The sequence below is a fragment of the Nyctereutes procyonoides genome, unplaced genomic scaffold (assembly GCF_905146905.1).
Source record: "Nyctereutes procyonoides isolate TBG_1078 unplaced genomic scaffold, NYPRO_anot_genome, whole genome shotgun sequence".
In the NCBI taxonomy this organism is placed as follows: Eukaryota; Metazoa; Chordata; class Mammalia; order Carnivora; family Canidae; genus Nyctereutes; species Nyctereutes procyonoides.
In genome coordinates this window covers 55,742,874-55,763,353 of record NW_026575049.1, presented here as the reverse complement: position 1 = coordinate 55,763,353, position 20,480 = coordinate 55,742,874, and the positions used below count along the sequence as shown (strand labels likewise).

Genomic DNA, 20,480 nt, shown 5'->3' with positions numbered 1-20,480 from the left:
GGAAAAGAAGAAATTTTCTTTTAAAAAAATTTTAAATTCAGTTAATTAACATATAACGTATTATTGGTTTCAGGGGTAGAGGTCAGTGACTCATCAGTCTTATATAACACCCAGTGCTCATTATATCACCTGCCCTCCTTAATGTCCATCACCCAGCCCCTTCCCCTCCAGCGACCCTCAGTTTGTTTCCTAAGATTAAGAGTCTCTTACGGTTTGTCTCCCTCTCTGATTTCTTGTTTTATTTTTTTCCTCTCTTTCCCTATGATCCTCAGTTTTGTTTCTTAAATAAGATTCACATATGAATGAGACCATATGATAATTGGCTTTCTCTTATTAACTTATTTTGCTTAGCATAATATCCTTTAGTTCCATCCATGTTGTTGCAAATGGCAAGGTTTTATTTTTTTGATGGCTGAGTAATAGTCCATGTAGTGTATATATGTGTGTGTATATAATTATACACATATTTATATGTGTGTGTGTGTATATATTGCATCTTCTTTATTCATCTGTCAGACATCTGGGCTTTTTCCATTGAGGACCTTGCAGCTATAAACATTGGGGTGCAGGTGCTCCTTTGGTTCACAACATTTGTATCTTTGGGGTAAATACCCACTGGTGTAATTACTGGGTTGTAGGGTGGCTCTGTAAGAAATAAATTATAGTTTAGTGCCTATATTGCATAGAAATACATAGGCATCTTTAAATAATAATGTTCCCTCAAAAGTAAATAATTCTTCAGCTTTGCCATAATGATTAGGTTGCTGAAGTATTTTGCAGTAAAACCCGTTTATTGGCTTCTAGGGTATGATTGTCAGTGACAATAAACACATATATTTAAATTATAAATTCTACTCCAAATTAAGGTGAATAGAAATTAATTTCCAATAAAGACTTTGCTGTGATTAGATGATGGAAAATACAGAAAATCTGTAAACACTGATGATTGTAAGCATTTTGTTGTTATTGTTGTTGTTGGATTGGGAGGAAGGTATTTGAGTTGTAGTCATTCATAACTGTTGAGTGTGAAGTCATGACTTCATAAAGCCCCAGTAAGGCCAAGCAGAAAGTATACAGTTTGTTGTCTTGGAATTTAAGTCTTTCCAAGATTTATTGTTGTCAGTAGTTGGAGCCTACTCTTAGACATGAGAGAAGGAATAAATGATACTGATTAAACAGTCTAAGGAAATGTCTTTAGATTCAGTGAAAACTTGGGACAGGAAATAGAAGGACAAGAAAGAACATAAAGGTTCTGTGTTAACAGCTTCTGCCTACCTTATAGGCCCAGTTGTGTTTTTTGGAAGAGAGGAAAATCTGGCAAATGAATGGCCTTTTGTACAGGTAGTGACCATGGGAAGAGATTATAGACTTTGGACTCCTTTTTTGAGGATGGCAAAATTATATGTTTGTAATGCTGGTTGACAAGATCAATGTAGTTACAGAGGAGGAAAAGTAAGCATGTTTATTTAAACCAGTAAGATTGGTCATAAGTAATTATTCTGGAGAAGGTAAATCAGACAGTAAGGCTCCTGAGGCCAGAAGGTAGATTATAAGTAATGATGCCTAGAGAATGTTAGGGACTACTGAGGAAAGTGAAACCCAGTGTAAAGGGACAGCCACTACTTGCTCTAGCCCAGTGTTGCCAGATTTCAAGATACTTTGAGTATGGATATCTGTGTTTTTTTTTAATATGAAAATTTCTGATTTTTGAATTTTGCCTTAACTATAAAACAAAACAAATTAACAAACCCAAATAAAACTGTGTGGACCAAATAAAACACATGGGATAGAATCCAACTGATGAGCTGTTCAGTTTGTGACCCTCGGTAAAATATATTTATTTGTTGTTTACAGAACCCAACTAATAGATAAAGGCATACTTTTTTGTCTGCTGAAAGATGACTTCAGAGGTCTTTTTCTGCACATAGCAGATCTCTTTGATCATAATGAAGAAACAGGACTGTGTTCCAGACGTTTGAATCATCTGTCTGCCCCTACAGTGTTTCTTCACTAATTCTGTAGTCTTCTCTATATGCTTCTATACTCTAAGCTGTAATACAGGATCTGAAATCTTATTATAGGGAAATGCTGTACAAAGATTGAGTTCTCACACAAGTATTATATCGGAATTTCTGTCTTATGGTATTTATTTAATTTTATTTTTAAGAGACTTTATTTATTTGACACAGAAAGAAGCACAAGTAGGCAGAATGGCAGGCAGAGGGAGAGGGAGAAGCAGGCTCCCTGCTGAGCAGAGAGCCTGATGTGGGCCTTTATCCCAGGACCCTAGGGTCATGACCTGAGCCAAAGACAGACACTAAGCCACCCAGGTGCCTGTCTTATGGTATTTAAATGTTATTTTGAATTGTTCTTTGGGGTGAAATTCTGTTTAAAGGCAGATACTAAAGTGAGCTTGAAGATAGTGCCTTGAGTCACAACAGCAGAAGTATCATCTTGTGATGAAAAATTTGTAGACTTTGGAATAAGCCAATCTCCAAAATATTCCTGTACAAATTTTTGAAATACAATACCCAGTTGAAAAATTGTTAATAATGAGACAGACTAGAAGATATATGGTTGAGAAGAAAGTGTCTGTATTAACAGCAAACACATAACAGATAACACAAACATCTTTTTTTTTTTATTTTTATTGTATAAACAATAGCAGACTTTAAGAAGAAAAAAATTGTCCTTATCCTACATGTTTGTATCTTTAAGAATTCCCTACAATTCCTTATGGGTAGGTATTTTATGTAGTTTGTACAGAAATTCATATAGACATTTTATAATGGAAAGAGGCACTTTGCATATCATATGATATATCATGCATATATCCAATTTACATTTTTTCACTTACTCTGCTCTAAGCATTTTTTTTACATTTCAATACTATTTTAATAGTTATGGTTTTAGATATTATTTTAGTCTACTGAAGGTATTATATCTTAATATTAGATATTTAGACTTTTTGTTTTATTACTAGTCACTTCATGTTTGAAAAGAATAACTATGAAATCTTTCCACACATCAAATTTTCAGGTGAAGGATGACTAAGTAAAAAATAAGCATTTTATTTACATTTTCATGTAAACCTTATTAAGTCACCAAAAAGTTGATAAATCTTCACAAGGACACCATTTGCATACATATTTGCTAATGTAAGGAATATTGCCATGTTTATATGTGTTCCCATGTCTATTTATTTCTTGTACTTTTTAAAAATAAATTTACTCATGTCACTCATCTATAAGATTCTTCATGTTTTCCTTACTGATTTTTATGAATTCTATATATTATTACCTCATTCTTAAAAAGGATTTTATTTATTTATTTATGAGAGACACAGAGAGAGAGAAGCAGAGACATAGGCAGAGGGAGAAGCAGGCTTCCCGGAGGGAGCCTGATGCGATACTCAATCCCAGGACCCTGGGATCGTGACCTGAGCCAAAGACAGACACTCAACACTGAACCACCCAGGCGTCTGTATCAAAGTTCATTTTTATGTTTTGTGAAAATTATTATTTCCCTGAGTACTTGTTTCCTTACTGCTTTTTCAATTCTATTGTATATGTATCTCTTGAAATCCCTTTATCTTTTATTTTGTGATTGTATCTATGGCATTAAGATTTAAAATGGTTTTCTACTAATATCTGATAAATGTACAATTCTGGTTTTTCTTATTTATTTTTATTTTTTATTTTTTGATTATTGTGTGGTGAAAAGTTTGGTTCTAAATTCACTTTTCCTTTAAAAACTGCTAATTAATCTAACACCTCTTACCAAGTCCTGTCCATGTCTCCCCAGCCCCCACGTTCATATTTTAATTAATGCTGATGTTCTGGTAACTACATTCAAGGTGGTGATTTTTCAGTGGAGTAAGCCAGAAAAGCACTTTGGGACAAAATAAGTGAAAGGAGAGAGGTAACTAAAGGAAAGACTTTAAAACACAAAAGAGCCTGCACTTGATGGTTTTGAAAGTTCTCAGCCTCTACTCAGAGCAAAAGGCTTGAATTAAGACTTCCAAGCAAATACCAAAACCATGACACTACTAGGAAAAAGTAGTATTAAAGTGAAGTCTCCTTTATGATTTGTAAAATATTTTGATAAAATCTGCGTGTGATAAAGGTGGTGCCTTATAGTAGTATTCAGGCAGATGAAAGGTCCTCTAAAGATTTTAGGGTGTGATTTATAGGCACACTCAGCCAAGCAGTGGGGCTTTAAGAAGTTTAGGAGTGTTGCTCCTCAGCAGAAGCCCAGGGCAGAGAAAGGCTTTATCTCAAAGAGCCTTGTGAGCATGGTTTTGTCTATTAAAGAGAGCCCTAAGAAGATTGACAGAAGACCCACAAAGTTTTAAGAGAAATGCACTGTTAGAAATGCTTCTGACATGAAAGTTAGGCTGAAAGATAATACAAAATGTAAAGAGACCATCAGCTACAGGGGACCCTGCATGGGGTAACAATCACTTCCCATTCCTTCCCTTTCACCCCTGGCAACTGTGAAACTGCTTTGTGTCTATGGAATTGCTTATTCTTGACATTTCATATAATCACCAATATGTGACCTTTTACATTTGTTTTTTTTTCACTTAGCATAAAGTTTTCAAGGCTCGTGTTGCAATATACATCAGTACTTCATTCTTATTTATGGCTGAATAATATTCAGTAGGGTGATGTACCACCTTTTGTTTATCTGTTCTTCAATTGATGCACATTTGGGTTATTTCTGCTTTTTGACTGCCATGAATAACCTTGCCAAAATTATTTGTGTAAAAGCTTTTTTTAAAAAAGATTTTATTCATTCATTCATTCATTCGAGACCCAGAAAGAGAGGCAGAGACATAGGCAGAGGGAGAAGCAAGCTCCCTGTGAGGAGCCCTATGTGGACTTGATCCCATGACCCTGGGATCACAACCTGAGCCAAAGGCAGACACTCAACCAGTGAGCCACCCAGGTGTCCCTGTGTAAAAGTTTTTGTGTGGATATATGTTTTCTGTTTTGTGGAAATTTCTAGGAGTAGAATAGCTGGGTCATGTGATAACCCTATATGTGACTTTTTGAGGAACTACAGGACTTACAAAGTTGCTGTGCCATTTTACATTCCGAGCAGCAATGGATGATGGTTTCAGTTTCTCCACATCCTTGTCAGTACTTGTCCATCTTTTTGATTATAGCCATTCTACTGGGTGTGAAGCGGCATCTCATGATTTTGATTTGCATTTCCCTCATGACTAATGATGTTGATCCTTTTATGTGTTTACAGGTTATTGTTTAAATTTTGATTACTGCAGTAAAATAACTCATTACGTGACTCTCATTTAATTTATAAGTTCCAAATAAATACTTCTCTAGATTTTATTACTTGAATCTTATTGTTTCCATTTTAACATCAATCGTGTGCAGGTTTATTTTTCCTGTGCTAATGGCAAAGATCTGATTAGTTAGTTTGAGAATCCTGCTTAGTGTTAATCTCAAGTAGTGTTGTTTTTTTTCCACTCTGATCATTTCTATTCTTAGTATTTGTGTTGGTGTGTTTCTGTTTGGAGTGACCAGTCAGTATAAATCCTCTTCTGTTTTCTGTCATCTAGCTCATATTTACTCAATGGCTCTTATATGTCAGTAAAGTGCCAGCACTTTACTAAGGGCTGAGGATACATAGTAGTGAGTGAGTTTTACAATCTGGTGAGGAATTTATGATGAACAAGTATGCATGTGAATTATAATGGCAATCTATTAGTAAGTGATAGAGAGGAATGGAGCATGATATGATAGAAAGTAATAGAGGGACCTACTTTAGGTGGGTTTAGTCAGTGAAAATTTTTCCTAGTTGTTGCATTCTGGAAGCACGGAAAGAACCATTGAAATAAAAGTAGTGTGGCTAGAACACAGGAAAGTGAGGGGGAGAGGCTCACAAGGTGAGGCTGAAGAGAGAGCTGTTTTCCTTTGAAAAGCTCTAGCTGAAAACTCATTGTTTCCTTAAAATAAATAAATGAACAAACAAATCAGCCAACCAATTAATTAAAACTTCTGACCATGCCCTACAGAATTTAGCTTCTTCTGGAGACCTGTCTCAGGAACAAGGGCCATCTTGCTGTTCCTCAAACATACCCTCTTTGCTTCCTCTTGGCCTTCATGCTCCTATTTCCTGTTTGGAGTACGCCTCCTCCATCTCTTTGCGTGACTTTACTGCTTTTTATCTTTCATTTCTCTCTTCATCTGTCTTTGTTTCAGAGTTGACCTTTCTCCCCTTTTCTAAAGTAGTACACTTATCCCAAGTCACTGTGTATTATTATACTCTGTTAATTTCTTTCACAGTATTTTTTATGAGAACTTATTTATCTATGTTTGTTTATTACTCATCTCTCTGATTAGAAGGGAAGTTCCATGAAGGCAAATACCTTGTCTGTTGGGTTGACTGCTATAATCCTCGTGCTTGATGCACTCCCAGGTACTGTGGAATGTCTGGATTAAGTAATTTAATTGCAGAGTCTTGAAGGATATGATGAAATGGTAGATTTTAAGTTCAGAGAGGAGCTCTGAAAAAAAAAAAACCTGCTATTATAGCTGTGAGGTTGATTTCAGTGGCTTGTTGTTTATAGCCCCTCTTATAATCATGGGAATTCTTCTATGGAGCTGTCAGGTATGTTTATATAGTCATCCTTAATTTACATATAATGTGAAATCGTAAGAAGTGTAATGACTTCTTTCAAAGAGCTGTGGTTTGCTGATTTTCTGGGATCTGTAAGTCAATGTGGCTTTTCTTTTTGCTTTTAAAATCAAATTTTGGAAAATTTGAGCCATTATGTCTTGAAATATATATATTTTTCTGTTTCCATTCTTATTCTCTTCTCCTTTGGGACTTTCAATTACATGTATATTGGACTATTTGATGACCCACAGGCTCCTGATGCATAGTTGATTTTCCTGAAGTCTTTTTCTCAGTTCTTTCATTTTTTTTTTCAAGTTTTATTTTAAATAATCTCTACATCCAGTATAAGGCTCAAACTCCTGACTCTAAGATCAAGAGTTGCATGCTCTTCTGAGCCAGCCAGGCGCCACTCTCTCAGTTCTTTAGATTGGGTGATTTATATTGAGGTCTTCAAATTCACTGACTCTTCTCCTATCTCCAATCTTTTTTTAGGCCCATCCCTTTCTTTTTTTCAGCTCTAGAATATTCTTTTTAAAAGACTTTATTTCTCTGCTGTGATTCTCTTTGTATACCTATCTATATACCATCTATATTAAAAGTAAAGTCTTTGAACGTATTCCCCTAAAATTTTTAAAGCATATTTATACTAGTTGTTTTAATTCATCTGTTAAATCCAACATCTGAGCCGTCATGGGGTCAGTTTCTGGTGACTGCTTTCTGACTTGTATATGGGACATAGTGCATAGCATGTTAGATTTGAATTCTTTCATAAGAGAAATGTTGGTATATATTTTTCTTTTTTTATTTTTTTTAAAACAGATTTTATTTATTTATTCATGAGAGACACAGAGAGAGAGACAGAGGGAGAAGCAGGCTCCGTGCAGGGAGCCTGACGTGGAACTCAGTCCCGGGTCTCTAGGATCCCACCCCCGGCTGAAGGCAGCACTAAACCTCTGAGCCACCCGGGCTGCCTTTTTTCTTTTTTTCTAATAAATCATTTAATAACATATCACCTTGGGATCCCTGGGTGGCGCAGCGGTTTGGCGCCTGCCTTTGGCCCAGGGCGCGATCCTGGAGACCCGGGATCGAATCCCATGTCGGACTCCCAGTGCATGAAGCCTGCTTCTCCCTCTGCCTATGTCTCTGCCTCCCTCTCTCATTCTGTGTGACTATCATAAATAAATAAAAATTTAAAAAAAATAACATATCACCTTCAGTTTGTTTAGGTTTGCTTTTATGCTTTGTTAGACTGTATCTGTGGAAAGCTTAAGGTGTTTTCCCAAGTGTGTCTAATTAGGCAGGACTCTCACCTACCAACCTCTGCCTTTTTCCTCATCTTGTCAGGGCTTATTTTAGGCTTAGAGCAGATCTAGAGTAGGCCTTACTCTCTGATGTGGTTTTTACTCCCAAGGCAATGAGGTATCCTATTGTTTCACCACTGGCAGTACTCTTAGGATTTCCATTGCCCTCTGCAGCATTTGACCTCTAGTTATCTCTGTTCTATCCTCAGTCCTTTAGCAGTTCTCCAGTAAGCTTTGTCTTGCCTTAGGCATGTGCAGCCCAGCCCACAGCCAAAGATTCTTAGAGATCTCCTACACCAGGACCTCTCTGCACTTATCTTTTCTCTGGGTCCTCACACCAGATGTCAACTGCTTGAACTCTAATCTTTGCCTCCTTATCTCAGTGGACTGCTGTCCCTCTGCTTGAACTGTTTCCTTTCTTGGAGTACCTTTTCTTCAGCCCTACCCTTGCCTTGCTTGGACTTCAACTCACTGTTCCATAATTAAGAAGTGTTGCCAGGCAGAGAGCTGAAGTGGTCAGGGGGCTTACCTCATGTATTTCCCTTCTCTCAGGAATCACAACATTCCACCTACTGTTTAATGCCAGAAAAAGTTGCCTTACATATTTGTTAACTTGTATGGTAAGATGGTTGACGGTGGGAAGGCTAGTTTAGTTCCAGTTATGTTGTCCTATCAGAAGTCTAATTCTGAAGCCTGTTTAGTTTCAGGGGATGTGTTCTTAAAAAGAGCAAATCTTACTTCCTTTAGGATGTTTTTTTCCCTATTCATCCAGGCAACAGTTATTTATTGCCTGTCTTCTGTCTGTATTTGGCACTAAGCATACAAGCAGAATGAGACACATTCTTTCTTTTTTTTTTTTTAAGATTTTATTTATTTATTCGTGAGAGAGACAGAGAGAGGCAGAGACATAGACAGAGGGAGAAGCAGGCTCCCTATGGGGAGCTTGATGTGGGACTCCATCCCAGGACCCCGGGATCACGCCCTGAACTAAAGGCAGGCACTCAAGCCACTGAGCCATCCAGGTGTCCCGAGACACAGTTTCTTTCTTCATGGAACATACTTTCTTAGTGGATTAGGAGGCCAGCAAATGGGAAGTTCAAGTCAGATCTTTTTTTTGTTTTTTTTTTTTAATAAACTTTTATTGTATAACATACATTGATACTGCATGGCACCCTGCCTCCTTATTTTGGTAACTTGTTATATAAGGAGAAATAAGTTAATCCACCTTTCCCAAAGGAGAGGCTTTGGTAGTAGATGTAAGCTCTAAGTGTACTTTTCTGAACCACTGTTTCTGAATTATTAATCATTAAATTTGCCTTATATTGAAATAATTAGTGAGCTATAATAATGCTATTTATTTGCTCATGTATTGGTTTTACTCTTTTACCATTGGGTAATGTTTTCACCAGAGATGCAGATGTCATATATCTTTATGTATTTATGATGTTGAAAATAATTTTTCTGTTTCTCTACTATAGTGTATTTAACAATCAAAACAAATATTTTTGACTTTCATTTTTGTAAGGTCAGCCTAACTCATGAAAAACAAACATCTTTATCCTGCATCATATATCACTGCCAACAACCTGATAATCTTCAACTCAGGGTCTGGCCAGAGAATGATTTTTGCCGACAATCTCTGATAATGATGTATGAATTGGATATGAAACAGATTTTCTCCCTTTTCTCTTATGACCTCCACCCAAAATTAGATTGACTTTAGATTGATTATAGACAAATAGCTTGAAAAACTGTTGTTCTTTTCTTGGTAAAATGCTCTGAATGTTAACTTAGAAATAAGATATGTTAAACATCTATTACAGTGGTACTGTTTCAACCATGGTGGTTTCTGAACCATCACATTTCTGAAACCTCCTCTGATAAGAGAACTCTGGACTACAGAACTTACGGGGAAACTTTTCTATAAATTCAGTATACAAAACTAATAGAATATCAGTGACATGTTATTTATCTTTAGTAATAATGAATATGCTTACCATTTCTTGTTTTCTACTTTTAAATGTTTTATCTTCCCTGTTCTGTGTGTGCTAGCGTTTTTCATGTGTGGCCTTTCATTTAAAAGTCTAGTGTACTGAAAGTTGTTGATTTCATTTACTTCTTACCTGTAACTGTAATAGAAGGAATAAATATATGCTTGAAATGAAATAAAAAAATCATACTTGCTTTTCAAACCACCTTTCTCATTACCAAGCATATGAAGTCAGACCTTCTTATACACTTTCTGATAGCTCTTCCCCAAACTTACAATTCCAATAAGTCTTAACAGTAGTCTCATACCTACATCATTCACCTTGTACCTTATTTGCTAAAGGTATATTTGTGTGTGTACTTATTTTATCAAGTACTATATACCTCTGTTTTTAGCATTCCATTTTTTTTTCCTCCATTAACTCCTCCAGAATCATTGCCACCCTCAGTGCACAGTTTTGTGGTAAATAACATTTTGGGAAGTTTAGTCTCACTTGTGTGGTGTATCAACTTAGTGATATCACTCCTTATGTTTTTTCTCACAAGGTAGGATTTATAAATTGTTATATGTATCTGATACTAGGTGACACTTATGTTGGGCTCATGTTAAATTCAGTACATAAGATAAAGTAGAATAATTTGGTGAAATTGGTAAAAGGGTAAACCATTTTTAGATACCTATGCGCATGCAAACTGTTCTTCAAAGGATCTACTTTAGCATCATCTTGGGAGCCATTAGTTTCAGTTACTGTGGTTAAGTGACATGTAGTTCTTTAATAATACTCTTTACGTTATGTGGAGTCCCCTTGTCAGATAAGCACAGTTTTACTGTATTTTCATTGATTGATACAAAAAGTCCTTTTAAACAATCATTATCGTTTATGATGGTAAAAAAATATCTATGATGCAGAACTTACAGTGTTGCTTTTTCGGTTTGCTAGTGACTATTGTTATTTGTGGTCAAATGGTAATAATAGCAAATCTTTCAATCCTATTGAGACTGTTCTTCAGTCTGGTGCTGTTTCTTCTGACCTGTTCACCCCATCCCTCTCCCAATTGCATTTTTAACAAAATAGAAACATCGTCTTCATTAGCATAGAAAATAAAGGTTTGCCTCTTGCTTCCGTTTCCTCTGTATCTTTTAAATAGGATTGAAAATAATTTTGTTTGTTCACAGAAAGGATGGTATATGTTAATAGGTTTGGGCTAAGACAATTGTGATAAATGTTTTGGTATTGCATAGGGAGTATGTGTTTTGATTTCTTGATAGAAATGATCACAGCATTGTGAGTTCCATGGTGAATAAGTGATGAGAACATCACCATAGTGTCCAGTTTACAAACTTGCCTTTGTACTGACAATAATTGTTTTGACTGCTGTATTGCAGCTGTTGAAAATGGACAGATAGATGTGTTAAGGCTGTTGCTTCGACATGGAGCAAATGTTAATGGATCCCATTCTATGTGTGGATGGAATGCTTTGCACCAGGCTACTTTTCAGGTAACCTCTGAATTTATTATTTCATTTCCATGTAAATTATGTGTTTTACCCTTTTAAAATGACAGTTCTATACAGTTTTTGCTTCCTACTTGCCTGTGATTTATGATGGTTAGTGCAGTACAGAAAAGGCAGTCTAAATGCTAATGATCATTCTGAATAAGCCAACTGCTCTAGTAGTTCCAGCAGCTTTGGGCTTCAGGGATTATCTGAGTTTTTCATATGTTGATAGCATAGTTAAGAGACCAACAGAATATTTGGGATATAAGTTGATAAGGAGCAATGGCGCATTTTATTTATAACTGTTTAGAAATTGTGGTAACTCTTTAGTGCTTGGCCTAGCAAACTAGTTTTACAGGCTTTAAACGAATTATATAATTCTTAGAGATCAGTGTTTGATCTGTTTATGTTTAATGGGCCAACAAAAGGTATAGAATAATCTGATTGTTTAATACTTCCTTCCCATTGAACAATATACTTAAAAAAATTTTTCCTTTAGTGAGGATGAAAAAAAACCAAAACATAGCAATAAGAAAAGAGATACCTTCTATTTTCTTTGTTTTCTCCCATTTAAAATATGAATCTGTGCTTTAGGAAAATGCTGAGATCATAAAATTGCTTCTTAAAAAAGGAGCAAACAAGGAATGCCAAGATGACTTTGGAATCACACCTTTATTTGTTGCTGCTCAGTATGGCAAGCTAGAAAGCTTGAGCATACTTATTTCATCGGGTAAGATTAATCCATTAGCCTTTGCACTGTTAAGATCTTGACTTTTAACTGTGTGTCTTCCTAGGAAGTATAATTCTTGACCAGATATAAATCAGGTTGTGAAATTTATGGTTTTATGTTAGTGGTAAATAAGAGTACATACATGTTGATTTATAAGTCTGGTTACTAAGTGTCTATTACTAACATAATGTGATGCACAGCTACTAATTTATCTGAGGAGGAACATAATGATCTATCACCAAAGCAGGTTTATTGGCAAGTTGAATGATGGGTCTTTTCTCGCTTATGGGGACCTAAGCAGTTCCAACTTTCTAGGGCCTAAGACTATATAATCTTAATTAATTTATTAGGTGGCTATTTTGTTTGTTTTTTAAAGATTTTATTTATTTATTCATTAGAAACACACACACACACAGAGAGGCAGAGACATAGGCAGAGGGAGAAACAGGCTCCATGCAGGGAGCCCGATGTGGGACTCGATCCTGGGACTCTAGGATTACGCCCTGGGCCAAAGGCAGGTACCAAACCGCTGAGCCACCCAGGGATCCCCTAGGTAGCTATTTTGTATATTAAACCTTCGAGTTGTATGTTTTGATGAATTGTATGATTATTTGTATGTTTTTGTTTGAAAGCTTGTTTACACTTTATGATGTTAATAGCAACATAAAATTGCTAAGGGTTTCTTTGTGACAAACATTGCACATTGGAGAAGATGATGTTGAGGTGGCATTCTTTTGCTGTATAACATTTCTGTGACCAGGAATGTTTGTTATGTAAGGGCTTTTAAATTCCTCCAAACACTGTGTATTCACTCACAGTAAATAACCTGATGAAGCATGGATAGTTAAGAGTAGATGGGAAATACACTAGATTTGCCAGTAGGTCAAAAAAAATTTTAAAAAATACCTACCCTTTTTATATATGTCTGTCATACTTAGATTTTTCATAAATTACCTCCAAGGGTGCCTGGGTGGCTCAGTTTGTTAAGTGTATGACTCTTGATCTTAGCTCACGTCTTGATTTCAGGCTTATGTGAGTTCAAGCCCCATCCCATGTTGGGTGCATGGAGCCTACTTAAAAAAAAAAAAAAAAAGTTACCTCCAAATATATAAAACAAAGTTTATTTAGACAGCAAAGTAACAGCAAAGTACATAGTTCTTATTTCTGCTTTCTCCTTACAAACTTCAAATGCTCAAGTTGAAGTTTGGAGCAAAGAAAAAAAATTTTCTTAAGGTATTTATTTGAGGGAGAGGGAGAGAGAGAGAGAGAGAGAGAGGAGCATGAAAAGGGGGAGGGAGGGAGAGGGAAAGGGAGAAGCAGACTCCCCACTGAGCAGGGAGCCTGATGTGGGGCTCAATACCAGGACTCTGAGATCAGGGGCACCTGGGTGGCTCAGTGGTTGAGCGTTTGCCTTTGGCTTGGGTCATGATCCCGGTCCTGGGATTGAGTCCTGCATGTGCTTAACCAGACTGAGTGACCTAGGTGCCCTGGAGCGAAGAAATATTAAGTGCCAAATTAAGGTATCTGTTACAAATATTGAGTCTGTAAATCTTAGCATTGAGAGGAATCTTCAAAATCACTTATTTAAACATGTTTTTATTTTATTTTATTTTTTAAAGATTTTATTTATTCATTCATGAGAGACACATACAGAGAGAGAGGCAGAGAGAGAAGCAGGCTCCGTGCAGGGAGCCTGATGTGGGACTTGATCCCGGGACTCCAGGATCACGCCCTATGCCAAAGGCAGGTGCTCAACCGCTGAGCCATTCAGGTGTCTCAACATGTATGTTTTTAGATTGAGAATCATAGGCCCTGAGTGTTTAAGTGCCTTGCCAAAGATCTAGAAAATATTTACTGGCAGAATTAGGGCTTAGAAACAGGTTTTCTTCTCATGTGACTTGTCTTCCTGAGGCTGTCCTAATTCATTTTATGGCTTTCAGTCCTTTAAGTTCTAATTATTAGTGTGTAACTAATATTTAGAATAAAAGGTTAAACAGCACCTTAATGACTGTTTCTTCATGCCTAGCATGTCTCCCAGAATACTATAAGCACCTGTTCCATTTTATTTTGTTCTTTAATGCTAGGCACCTGTTTTGTTTTGCTTTGTTCCTTTCTTCCCCCGTCTGAATAGTTATGAACAGCAAATTGAAAGAGGTATGTAGGTATGTTTATAATGCAGCTTTATGTTCCTAACTTGTTAAAATTATTTTCTTTTCAGTGGATTATCTGTCATTTTTCTAACTTTTCTTCCTGTAATTTTAGAGATCCTGGTTCCTTGTTCTTTTTGATAGTTTGAAAGTTTCAATCAAAATGAAATATTGCTTAAAAAGGAAAGTTAAGTAGATTTCTTTCTTGACTTAGTCTTTTCTCAGTAATTAGTGTTCCCTTCTTTCTGAGGCTGATGGTAGGTGAAGCATCCACCTTGTATAAGTCAGGAACATTCTACTTGTCTGAATGTGTTGAGTGTCCATTTGGAATTTCTGCAAGTTCCATAAAATCCCTTAATTCGCTATTTGTGTTTTGCATAGTTTTTACCTATCTTAAGGCTGTGGTTTATTCCAGGTGCATTTATGGAACATCCTTTCAAAAAGATAGTTTTTTCCCTTGTTTTGAAGAGGACTTTTCCACTGAGACATATTAGAGAAATTTAAAAATTCTCACAGTCATGTAATGACACCATACTTAGCATATTTAACACACTTTGTCAATGAGAAAAATTGAGGGAAATTAAAAAAAATTGAGGGAAATTAGCTATTTTTAAAGCCTTCAGAAAAAGTGATCACTTTCAACTTTTTTACATCTTAATGCACTGGCATTTAAATAATTGATTAATTTTTGTTTTTTAAAAATCATCTCAGAAACCCATTTAACTAGACATTTTCCCTTTCATTATAAGGTTCTATCATGCTATGGTCATGAAGAAAAGAGATATAATGAAGAATATAGTCAACATTAGTTTTAAGGCATAGCCACAAGGTATATCATATCTAGGGGAATTTTTTTTTCATAGATCTCAGCCTGAATTGATTAATGGCATTTATAATGTCTTATAATTTAGATTTCTCTTCTCTTTTTCTGTAATAATCAAACATGTTACCCATATTTGATGGTTTGCATTTTTCCCTTTTCAATGATTACTTATTGGACCCACAGAGTACTTGCTGGAGCACAGATTGGAATGAAATGATTCCTTCATTGAATAAGATTTTTGTTTTAACTTAAAAATGAATTCTAAAATACTAATCACTTGTTTCCTTGTTAACATAAAAGCACTTTTTTTTTTAAGCACAATTTAAATGATTATCAGCAAACGTGGAAAATCAGTGTTTACACAACAGTATCCACTGGGGTTGGAAAAACTATTGTACTATAAAACCCTTTTAAGACAGCTGTTTTGAAATTTATGTTAATCACTTTTTCCCCCCATAAATTAGGATTATCTGTTAAATCTTATATTTTGTATTAGGTGCAAATGTTAATTGTCAAGCATTGGACAAAGCTACTCCCTTGTTCATTGCTGCTCAAGAGGGCCACATAGAATGTGTCGAGCTTTTGGTGTCCAGTGGTGCAGATCCTGATCTTTACTGTAATGAGGACAATTGGCAGTTACCTATTCATGCAGCTGCACAAATGGGCCATACAAAGTAAGTATTAAAAGAGAAAATAAAAATGGTATCATAATCAAAATGTAATAAGGAATAAATCTTCTGGGCCAGGCCCTTTGTTTCTAGGCAAAATCCTTGGTATTCCCTTCTCTGCCAGCCTACTGTATGAGTAGCCCTACCCCCGTGTATTCCCTGTGCAACCCCAGCTCCTCTTAGTCTTGTGTGAGCAGAGTGGCTACAGACGGAATTTTGGGGCATCCTCAGGGTGTTAAGTCTTTCCTTTGATTGCTCAAGCTGTGGCCATGCTCTTCTCTGCTTTGGTTTTATTCCAGCTGTCTTTAGTTCTTGATCCATTGACCTTATTCAACTTATTTATGATACCTCCCTGACCTCAGAAAGCTTTTGAATTTGTGACCCCTTTTGGGTCGAGTCTTTCTTTTGTTTGGGTTTTACAGTTCTCCCATCTTGATCCTTTTACTGGACTTCTCTTTATCTGATCTCAAGTCCAGGTTGATACTTTTCCCTGCTTCTATTACTCTTTTTCCTTAGCCAAAAAATTTTTTTGAATTTTTTTCTGTTTTCTGGAGAGAGGAAGAAAGTTGGAACTCCATGAAATTGGGGGTTCCAGGAATCTTAGAAGCTGATGACCTGGTTATACCTGTGAGAATATGGTAGCCCATCTTAACATAAATATACAATGAATAGCTTTAAAAATATATGTTTAAAGTATTTAGAGTCATAATTCTAAACTAATAGTTTTATAGTTGTTTAATTTAAAAATAGTAGAGAAATTGTCGTTACTTATGATTGCAACCAAATTCTGTAATTTGGTTAGTTTGACACTAGGTGGCACAGTATTTTACTGTTTCCTCAAAGATATTTGTAAGTATTTTTGCACCTTGTATAATTTTTCCAACTCATTTTTAAAAGTTAAACCCATTTATTAAGGGACATTAAACAGATACTTTATTTTAACAGAATACTTAGGTTTTAAGATTTGGTATTTTTCTTAAAATTCTTGGTTGTTATTTAAACATAAGTGTTAGGTACAGTTATATGATAAACTTTACATTGATACCAAAACCCTCTTGGGATTTGTCCTCAATTTTGGGAATTCTGTTTGTCATGACAGTTTCTTCCATAGACTACTTCTAGTGTAACGCCTTCTGTGAGTTTAAATTCTACTTAAATGTTATCATCTTAAGCCTACCTTACAAAAGGAAAGTAGCTTTGGAGTAAACCTGCCTTTCTTTTCCCAGAAAGAGGGGGGATTTCATAGCTGACCTATCTATCCTTAAAGGTTTTTATTTTATTTTTTTTAAGATTTATTTATTCATGATAGATACAGAGAGAGAGAGAGGCAGAGACACAGGCAGAGGGAGAAGCAGGCTCCATGCTGGGAGCCCGACGTGGGACTCGATCCCGGGACTCCAGGATCGTGCCCTGGGCCAAAGGCAGGCGCTAAACCGCTGAGCCACCCAGGGAACCCCAGTTTTATTTTTAAACTTTAGAAGAGTAGACTAGTCCTTTCTTTCCAGCTGAGTCCTGGAAGCAAGTTTACAAATAATCTAGGAACTTAGGTTTTAATGATTTTCTTTTGGACTTCCTCTACTTAGCAACCAGTTTCTTTATAAATCTGCCTTAGTTTTTAAAGATCTCATATTCTTTTCAGATAATAGAATATTTTAGCAGAAGTTCTTATTTCCTCCTCATGAAAATACTATTCACTTTATGTTACTCACCACCTTTAAAAATTCTTATTAATGAGAAAAGGAAAACTTTAGTTTTATTTAACAAAAGTAAAAGTTGGGACGCTTGGGTGGCTCAGTGGTTGAGTGTCTGCCTTTGGCTCAGGGCGTGATTCCAGTCCTGGGATCGAGTCCCACATTGGGCTTCCTGCGAGGAGCCTGCTTCTCCCTCTGTCTGTATCTCTGCCTCTCTGTGTCTCTCATGAATAAATAAAGTCTTTAAGAAAAAAAAAGCTCAACACTTTAAAAAAAAAAAAAAGTAAAACTTTTTCCTTTAAGAAGGAAAATTATTTTCTTGATATAAACTTATATCTGTGGTATAATGAAGTTTTAAATTACTGGATCCTAAAATATGTAACAGAAAATTTGATTTGGGGGGAGTAGGTGATGGTGGTGTCAAGGTAAATAGTGAAAAAATAAGGACAACCTGTTCCCTGTTTACTCATGGTAATATTATTTAATTCTGTTTTAGATATATGTAAGGACCTTTGTATAAAAGCAACAGTAGTAAGGGTAACATTTTGGAGTGTACAACTTGTAATAATTTAATGTAGGTAGGAGACAGAAATACTTTAAATCAATCAGTGGGTGACTCTTAACATATGTATTGTAGAAATGTTGCTTGTATTCATGTACATATACATTAAATGCTCCTGAATTTGTGTGGTTACAGAATCTTGGACTTACTAATACCCCTTACCAATCGCGTTTGTGACACTGGGCCAGACAAAGTGAGTCCCGTTTATTCAGCAGTGTTTGGAGGGCATGAAGAGTGCCTAGAAATGTTACTACAGCATGGCTACAGTCCAGATGCCCAGATGTGTCTCATCTTTGGATTCAGTTCTCCCATGTGTATGGCTTTCCAAAAGGAGTATGTATTTTTGCTGTATTTTTATTCTTTTTTGCTATATGGAGATGTATTTCCAAGTGATCTTCTTTGATGAAACTTAGTATCTCACATTGCTAAATTGTTGACTTAAAAACAACCCTCTAGGATGTACCTTATTCTGCCAAAGTACAGTAAAAATGAAGTGATAATGTCAGGTTTTTTTCTCTTCTCTTTTTGGATATGGATTATATTTTTAACTGTAGCAACTTCAGAGAGTACTTTCAGTGTATTAAAGTAAATGGAGGGTGGGGCGCCTGGCTGACTCAGTTAATGGAGTGCCTAGAAATGTTGCATCTCTTCATCTCTTGGGGTTGTGGGTTTAGGCCCCTTGTTAAGTGTAGAGACTACTTAAAAATAAAACATTAAAAAATAAATTTCTTTGATAATTCTTGGTTTTTAAGGCAATTCAGGAATTAAAACATTCAGTCATATGATGAGGATCTAATATATAACATGACTATAGTTGATAACACTGTATTGTGTAAATGAAATTTGCTAAGAGAATAGAATTTAAACTCTCACTAAAAAAAGGTAAATATGTGACGTGATGGATGTGTTAATTCGATGGGGGGGAATCCTTTCACAGTGTGTATATTTAGGGATTATTATGTTGTATGTTTTAAATATCTTAAAATCTTTTTTGTAAATTATACTTTAGTATAGCTGGGGGATGGAAAAAGAATTAAAATGACTTTATCAAAGCATTGGTTGTGTTTAAAGTTACTTACCATTCGAAATTTGTAAGACTTGTTCTTAGCCTAAAAATGAAACTTTAGTTTTGTAAATATTATTGTACTTTTGATGTATTTAGTATGTGGCATTTCTTTATGTGAGTCAGGGTAATTAAAAAGTAAAATGTTTGTTTTGCTAATAATCTTCTGTGATCCTGTAAAGTAGAATAAATTAAGAATTACTGATGTTTTATTAGCTTCTGGCCAGTACTTGTCTATAAGACTCCTAAGGCCTTAAAATGGATAGTAAAAATAAGGCTATGTCCATCTATTAATGGAATGGAATGGAATATGCAGATAGACACTCTTGTTTTTAATGACACAGAAGAGGTTGTAAGCATACCCCAGATTTCATTGGCTCTCCTGAATTTACTATTATGGACAGCTCTCCACAATTTAATTGAAATATCTATTAAAATTTATTTACTAGGCTTTTCATTCTAGCATTTTAAAATATTTGCTATTTAAAATAGTAGTTCATTTCATTTCTTCTGAATGTAAGCTTCTAGATATATGTTGTAGTCTGAATATTTGGGGCTTTGCTGAATCTGAGTATCTGGGACCTACTCTATGCATCACTTTCATGATTTCATAGTAGCTTGTTGTGTAACCCTTCAAGTTTTGTCTTTCTTAACACTTCTAGTTTTTCTTCAGTAGGGTGGCATTGATGACTTTAGTTGTTTTAGTTGTCTGTCTTTATATGTATCTATCTTCATTATATTTTATTCTTAGGTCAGACTTTTACTTTTAAAAAATTACATTAGAACATAATGGTTTTAGATAGTTTGTATGTGTCTTTGTCCAATGTAATGATAGTCTTTTCTGGCCTTCATTTTACCTTTTGGAGGAATAGCAGCTAAGCTCATGCCTCATCAGGTACTAGTTTGATTTTTTTTTAAGATTTTATTTACTTATTCATGAGAGACACAAAAGAGAGAGAGGCAGAGACATAGGCAGAGGGAGAAGCAGGCTTCTTGTGGGGAGCCCGATGCGGGACTCCATACCAGGACTCCGCGATCATGCTCTGAGCCGAAGGCAGATGCTCAACCACTGAGCCATCCAGGCATCCCAAATGTAGTTTGAATTAAACTATATGACTCAGTGGCCCTATTAATCCTGAAACACCTTAAAATTAAGGTTTTCTGGCCTGAAGAATCGGGTAAATTGAACCCTATGGGACAGAGAGTGTGAGGGGAATTCTGGAGAAGAGAGCTGGAGAAGAGCACTGCCTGATACTCTATAAATCTGCATAAGTCCCAAGGTCACCCCAGGCTTTGAGTGACAGTCCCAGATTATTGAAAATAAGATTTAAACTGTCACCCAAGTCTCAGAGTAACCCCTGAGT

At 35.8% G+C, this 20,480-nt stretch overlaps 1 protein-coding gene across 5 annotated transcripts in view; it reads left to right on the top strand.

The window, feature by feature from the left end:
* ASB3 (ankyrin repeat and SOCS box containing 3) overlaps positions 1-20,480 on the top strand; it is a 108,598-nt gene that overhangs the window by 55,944 nt on the left and 32,174 nt on the right. For all 5 annotated transcript variants that reach the window (XM_055329164.1, XM_055329167.1, XM_055329162.1 and 2 more), the window contains 4 exons: positions 11,323-11,435; positions 12,027-12,162; positions 15,629-15,806; positions 18,189-18,386. In XM_055329164.1, the coding sequence (XP_055185139.1) occupies positions 11,323-11,435; positions 12,027-12,162; positions 15,629-15,806; positions 18,189-18,386 (625 nt within the window). The remainder of the gene's footprint in view (positions 1-11,322; positions 11,436-12,026; positions 12,163-15,628; positions 15,807-18,188; positions 18,387-20,480) is intronic.